This window comes from Lepisma saccharinum, chromosome 3, assembly GCF_977018435.1.
Source record: "Lepisma saccharinum chromosome 3, izLepSacc3.1, whole genome shotgun sequence".
Lineage (NCBI taxonomy): Eukaryota > Metazoa > Arthropoda > Insecta > Zygentoma > Lepismatidae > Lepisma > Lepisma saccharinum.
The window spans coordinates 106,362,634-106,370,321 of record NC_139231.1 but is presented as its reverse complement, the minus strand read 5'-3'; the positions used below and the strand labels follow the sequence as shown (position 1 = coordinate 106,370,321).

The following is a 7,688-nucleotide window of genomic DNA, read 5'->3' as shown; positions in this document are numbered from 1 at the left end:
CTACTGCCGATCTTGTCGCCAAATACTGCATGGAATAGATACGTATTAATAACTTTCGAAATAACAAACTGGGTTGCAAACCTTTTTTGATGTGATAATTCAGAATGTTTGATTTCAGCGTGTGTTTCTGTGCGAGTTTCACTTCGTGGAACTTCACCTAAGTTCTCATCGTCGCGACTACCTAAAATGGTAGCAAAACGACGGAAAATAAGAATTTACAAACAGCGATGCAAATGGCCACCCTCAGTATAAGTACGCGTAGCTGTTATGTGAAGCTCTGTTTTCAAGTCGTATTCACGTGCAGGAGAGGAAGACAAGTATGGAAATACTAAAGGGAGCAAAAGTAACGAACCAAACCTACTGAAAACGCACAAATACGCCAAGAGCAGGCTGATCCTTTTAATATGGTACTAAGAGGTCCGTGAGTTAGATAAACAAGAATAAATTGTGTAGGGCGACGAAAAGTATGAGATGGATTGACTTTTGTTGGGTCCAATCGAACGTGAAGTCTTGCCTTACTATTTCTGCTAGCGCCTGGCGTCGTCCAAAGAGAGAAGGAACTTCTAACTTTCGTCGTGGACAAATCATGTGCTTCCTTTCCTGCCAATGGCCGGTTCCTTCATGCCCGATAGTAAGTCTCAACCTCGCGTTCATTTCGCTTCAGTCAGGAAACCGCTTCAGTCACTGTAGAACTTCTACTTCATTGTTGAAAGTTCCTCTTAAAATTTCACAAAACAACATTTCTAGGGTCTCGATTTTTAATTAAAGCTTTGCGTTTATAATTCAAGGCATCGCACATGTGGAAAATTAAATTCTTGGAGCTATAAAAACAATAACAGTATTATTGTTCAGAAAATCTAGGTCCTTTTCGAGACGTCATTAGTTTCGCTCCTTTCATATCCTGGACGAATGCACCTATACATATAGATACATCATTTGTAGTATTGCTGGGTAAAAAAATATAATAATAATAATAATTTAACTTATATCATGGAGCTTTGTGTAAGTTACCTACTAACGATATGTCCCTTAAATGAAAGACATGCAAAGGAATAAACATTGCAAAAAATGAGAAAACATAAAACCAGTAAGTTTTAGACAAGAATTAAGAGGAAAATTAACATGGGAATAATCCAACCCAACGAGACGAACAATGAAATCATGACCTGGCAACACGTTCGTGCTGCTTTTGATAAATTTTGGGAATAGACTCTTTGAGTATGAGATGATGGTAAGCAATATGATAGAGAATTATTATTAGCTTTGTTATTTTGAAAATTATGAGATACTTCTTGCATGAAATAAATAGAGTTTAAAATTCTAGCATTTAAAGTCAAGCAATGCGAATAATATTTCTAAAAAAAGAGAGAAAATAATGATTACCCATGCAACATAGCTGTAACTTTGTTATTTTTAAAAAAAACACCTGTATTTTTCTGTTAAACTTATGGAAATATATATAACACAATTTTGTATCTTTAAAAGCTCTTTCATTTTTGAAAGTTTCAAGTTCAGCTATTATTACTTATTTACAGCTTGTCCCATTGAAAGAGTCACAGAGTAACGTGTTTTTATTTCTACGCATTCTCTTGTGAAGGGTTTGAGATTATTACATTGTCGCACTAGAAAAGAAGACTCTTACAATTTCCAGTATGCTTTAAGTATGTTTGTGCTCATGTATGATAATCAGAATTGGGTCCACAACTTAGTGGGTTTACAGCACTAAGATGGTTATTGGTACCTGACCCCTTGATTACAAGGTGATTTACCAGTACGCCATCGGGGAGGCCCATACATAACAGCGGCGATGGGACTCGATGTGCTTGGCACTCCTCGCCCAATAATAATAATAAAAAAAACATTGGCCGGCCCTGGCCCTCAGAGGGTTGTTATCCCATGAAGTAAATGTAAAGTAGTAAATAATATATAAGGGCCACTTTTTTTCCAAGACATTGTTTCCACGTCTTGTTGTGAAGTAATTTTAAAAGCAGATTACATTGCCTACATTGGTGCTCCAGCCAGTAAGATCCTATTGCCATGTGGGGGAATCCCGGGTTCGATTCCCGTGTGTGTGATTTGGGTGGGAATTGTTTTCCAGCAGTGTATGGGACGGTTCTGGCTTAGGTTCACCCAATCTCCCAATCTGTAATAAATGGGTACTTGCGTGTTAAAGGCGGCATCCTCATATGCCTTCACGGCTTGTTTACATTTTACCTTTACCTATCGACACGTGTATTGCGTTTAAACATCACGTGCTCACGCTGAATTATAGTCTACGGCACATCACTGGTGAGGTCTCAACGAGAAATCGTTATTCAGGAAAGTCGTTCGCCTGAATGTCCTTACGCATTGTGGAAGTGAAAGTTTGTCGGTGTTCTACAATAACACCTCTCACAAAGCTAAACTAAACTCAGTGGCGCAACAGCCCTTGAGGGAAAAGGCCAGCGAGTTGGGTTTTCATTGAATTACACGTGGTCAGCGCATCGGTCTCATTGCCGCTGTTATCTGGTTTTCCAGACTGAAGTGCTACTGCTTTCAAGTAGCTCCTGCTCCCGGGGTGGGTGATTTGGGGTGGGAATTCACACACACACACACACATTATATATCGGCAAGCTTTCACTGCACGTAGAGGACATGGAAATGAACAATTTTCTTTGCAAAATTTGGCACTACATGATCTCAAACATGATATCTTCTATCCTGTATACAGGGTGTACGAGAAGTGATAGCGCAATTGCCATACATTCGCAATTATCATTTGCTACTCCATGTTTACCGAGATTTTTTTTGCTTCTATGATCGTGTACTTTTCACCGTTTCAGTTTGCGCTATCACTTCTGTTACACCCTGTATATGTAGCCATGCAACAGTGATTCACGGTTGCCAATGACAGTTTTATTTTCTATCTGTTTAAGTGCAGGAAATTGATGGCTAGTAAACATTGATAGAAATTAGTTTTACACAGCATCTCTATTGCAGGAAGTGCAATCTTGGTCCTCGATATGGGAAAGAATGGCTTGCCCGAAATGTTTGAACATTGTCAAGCCGCCCGTTATGCAATGTCGAATGGGTCACAGCATATGCAACTGGTGCATGGACGAAGTGCAGGCCTGCCCCGTATGCGGGTCCACGTACGAGGACACTCGGAATTTTTCCTTGGAACTTCTGCTGGAGAGAATACCCCTGCCCTGCAAGTACAGACCCGAAGGGTGCACGTTCAGCGCCTTGGACAAACTGAAGAGAGGGCACGAGCATATTTGCGAGTACGGGGTCCACGCCTGCCCTGCGGAGGGCTGCCGCGTTTCTGCAAAAGGGAGAAGGAGCGTCCTGCGCCATCTTTCCCACGACCATCACTGGGAGGTCCATAACGTGACGGACGGCGTGAAGGGTGGTGCGTACGAGAGTGCGCTCATCCTTGCGATCCCCGGACCGGAGTCGCGCGACTCCAAGACCGTGTCGTACGTTCTCGAGGTGGAGCAGTGGGGAGCTTTCTTCGTTGTCTCGTCCGTCGACGCGTCCGGAGACGTCTTTTGGGTCGTGCAGGCGATATCGTCAGAGGAGCTCGTCTGCGAGATGAAGTTTATTAGTCTCAACCGAGATCGCCAGATGGCTTACTCCGGGATCATTCCGCCGTTGCTGTGCAAAGTCGACGCTCTGATAGAAGAAGAAATGTGCCTGAAGACTTCGATGAGGTTTCTGCGCGCCACCTGCCCTCCTGACGAACTAGGGCGCTGCAAAATGTACCTCAAAATCAGGACGCTTGACTGACTCCTCTCTCAACTCGGCGTTCGTTATCCAGAATATTAATCTGGCCATTATACGTTGGAAATGATTTTGTGTCGTCAATGAAATCTTGTGAACTGTTGTTAGATCAAATTCTACAGCTACCAACCAATAAGTACAAGATCGTTGTATTATCCTAATTGGTTTTTAACAACTGATTGGTTTTTAACAACTGTTATCTCTCAGCTTTATAACAACAATCTAAAGTTTCAATCAAACCTTGGGATATTTGAAAACAAAAGATCCAGTAATAATATTTGTAACTTATGTACTACTATAATGGAAATTTTATCGAGTATGAACTGTATAATTCTTCATTATATAATTAACTAATACATTCCTCAGTGTTATTTCGTAACGAACCTTAAAGTTCGTGGGATCTTAAGAGTATCTAGCAGGTTAACCAGTTAGCTGATGGGGTGATGTAAACTACTCATCATTCATCCTCTTGATGAGACCACTCGTCATTGACATGACGAGTCATTGTTTGGCATGCGAAAGGTACAAATTACACAAAGGAATTAAACTACTGAAAAGACAATGGTCACTCGTTGGATTTTGTGAACTGTTGAACCTGTATCATGGCTGGGTGTAGGATAATTACCTGTCTAACTGAAGTCTCTGAGCTGAATGAAAATAGCGAAGTCCTCTGTAAGCTTCTCTCTTATGCTGACCAAAGCGTGCTTCCACTATCGACCTCCTGCCTTGCTGACCTCCTCTCTCTACCAACTCAATTCCCAAAGTCCAGACACTTCCCAGCTTGTCTCACCTCTATATTCCCTGGCCATCGAGCTCTTCCTCGATGCCGAATCGCCGAATCGTGTTTATTATCATAATTGCTACCATGCAAACCGCTGACACCAAACCCAGAAGTATTACCTGTTTCCTGAATGCTCAGGAGGTTTGCATGGCACAACACAATGCATTGTAAACATGCCTAAGAGGCTTGAGACAGCTGAGAAAAACAAGTGAATGCCCTGGTCAACATGAAGCGTTCAGAGAGACTTAATAAAATAAACATACAATCTTAGGGATTGTTACGTTCGCCCCGCCAAGGAAAATTTTCTCCTTTGAAAATTTAAAAGTCAAATCGCAAAGCTTGACATGACTCAGGTTCGCCAATTCCATATATTTTCTTAAAAAACCAAATATACAAAAGAAATCCACCAAAACATAACTTTCTCTTGTTTGCCGTATCCCGAAAGAAAAAATTTTCATTCCCTAAACATTATAATAAATAATACCCTTAATACTAACAAATTCGTATGTTTATACGATGTAAAAACAATAATATATACTATTATAAGACTAGAAATCACAAAAGTTCGTGTCGTTAAGCGATAAAACTCTTAATGTATCACATGTTTGGGTGTACGTAAAGTTTATTATGTAGAATTGCTCATCCACCTGCTCCTAATCAAGAGTCTGTGATGTCTCGCCAAGCGGTAACGACTCTGTGTGTTCCGCGAAGCAAACGGCTGGCTGGAACGTCTTTGCACGATAGAACGGAATTCACAATGTTGTTTATATTGCCACTCGATATAGACTCTTCAAATAAATAAGAAAACCTTAAAAAGGTGCACAAGTAAGTACACGTAAGTAGGCATGTAAAACGTTTGTCACATCTCACTGTTTTTTCTGTGTGAAAGCCTGATCATATCAAAGTGTAGTATGCTTTACAAACTACGTAGCCAATGCACTCCTAAAATCGTTGAATATATGAACTTGCACGGCTATGTTGCACATTCCAATGTATTATTATACAATATTCAATGCATATAGTGAGTTACACTGAAAACTGTCGCTGGTAAAAACTTAATTATAGCGTTCAATTTTCTGTTCTACGTTAAACTATACACTGTATACATATATCTGGCTTGGTGATTACCTTTGTATGACTGCACACACACAAAAAAAATAATAATCTTGCAAATGTCAAAAACTATGTTCTCGAGTTAAAATATCAAAAAAAATGTTCTGCGAACAAATGTGTCGCTTTCGATATTCTATGTTGGTGAAACACAATTAACTGTTTGGGAGAAACATTTGCATAAAACTAAAGCATACTGTCTGCAATGTTTGAAAGTGCTTTAGTTAAGCTTTTTTATTGCTTGCATGACCGTTTATTTATTCAAAGTGCAAAATTTCATCTTAAAAAAAATTATGCACTAATTGATGCTCGCACTGGTCAATTGACACCACTGACGCTTGTCGCTTCCTTGTAGTATAATTTAAACTTGAATGCATATAAAACTGGTTCTCATGCATGGCACAAAACTGAAAATGTATATAAGAGCTATGGAAAAGCATTGTTTCCCATAATGCATGTTAAATGACCAAATAGATACACATGATAGAAGCTCGCACGTGTATGTGTAGAAACACTGTAGCACAATTCTGTAATTATTGTTTGTAACCGGAACTGCTGTTTGTAAAATGTATGTTTTCTATGCTTCTTCTTCTTTCTGGATTGCTTGTCGTCTTGACTGCATGGGGCAATGTAAAAATGTAGTAAATTACCCGTAGAACTTGGGAGATGGGGAAAAGTTGTTGTTTGAACTGCAAACAGTGTGGAGGGGAATTGTATCTAGCTCCATCACTAGGTGTCGTTGATAATGTGTAGTCCGCTATACTGGAAAATGTATGGTTGACTACATCCTTCCTGTAAAAGGTAGTCTCCGTGTAGTAATAATTAAAAATGTCTGCATGTCTCCCTCAAATTGGTGGTGACGAGTCTCTTCTTGAAATAGTACTTAAAAATGTCTGCATGTCTCCCTCGTAGAATTGTAATAAGTCTTTCTGCCTGGTAATAGTAGACTGCCTGCGGATGTCCGTCATGAAAAATGCCCATGGATGGTGTAGGCATTGCTTGTCCATGGTGCTCCGTATAGACAGGTTAGGTTAAAAGGAAAAATTATAATAAAGAAAGGAAATTGCAATAGGATGGGTATATATAATTCAAGTATGCATGTACACCAACCCAACTCATTTCCATTGCCTTTTCTTTAAAATTAAATTAACTTGCCTCATCAAAATAAAATATAATTAAAATAAATTTGATAAAATAATTGCCATAACTCTTTGAAAATAAATAAGGAAAATTTAAATAAAATATCCAACCGTAATTAAAATATTAATGTCCATGATTAATGTATTGCCTTAACCTATTAATTATTACTGTGCTGCTCTGAATGAACCTGTTTAGAAAGCTGATGATGTTTATACAAATAATATCCTAATGCTGATGTTAGTAATAAATTCCAAATAATAAATACTAATATAGACATGGGCAAAGGGTTTAGAATTAATTCCTGAAATGAAATGCTCTTACTAATTGATTGATTAAGTTGCTTTAAAGCAAGTTCAAGCGAAGCCCATTGGGGAATAGTGAAATCAGATAAATTTTTGGGAATATTAGGTAGTAACTCAATTTCCTGCATTTTGACTTGTTCGAAAGCTAAAATTCTTGTGTGTAATATTTGTTGATCCACAATAATCTGCGAAAAATCCTGATAATTAAAAAATAGAGATTCCCCTTCGTTAAGCTGAATTGATCTGTGCGTGTTCAAATTATTATTCAAATTCTGAATAACAATAAATTGACCTGAACCTGATATTAAAATACCATTACGTGTCCTAATAAACTGAAATAATTTATTGTCAGTAATAAATTTCACTTCAAAATTTCAAAATGTAGAAATGTTGCAAGCATGTTCTAAATTCTGTTTAAATGTAAAAAATGAATTATTATGTTGTGAACCCTTAAAATAAATATATAAAATTTGAGTTGCGCAAAGCAAGCTATTAGAGTGCTAAAAGGTTGCTTTGACAAGCCTCTAATGGCCTCCTAATAAACGATAGGCCGGTGCAATTTGCTGTGGTTCATATTATGCAATGTAAAACAA

The 7,688-nt window shown here is 38.5% G+C and overlaps 1 protein-coding gene across 1 annotated transcript; it reads left to right on the top strand.

The window, feature by feature from the left end:
• The first annotated feature begins 1,204 nt into the window (after positions 1–1,204).
• Positions 1,205–3,934, top strand: LOC145985942 (uncharacterized). The gene is made up of 2 exons (XM_083120080.1): positions 1,205–1,231; positions 2,980–3,934. The coding sequence occupies exons 1-2, from the start codon at positions 1,226–1,228 to the stop codon at positions 3,766–3,768; spliced, it is 795 nt and encodes a 264-aa protein (XP_082976206.1). The 5' UTR covers positions 1,205–1,225; the 3' UTR covers positions 3,769–3,934.
• Positions 3,935–7,688: the final 3,754 nt, after the last annotated feature.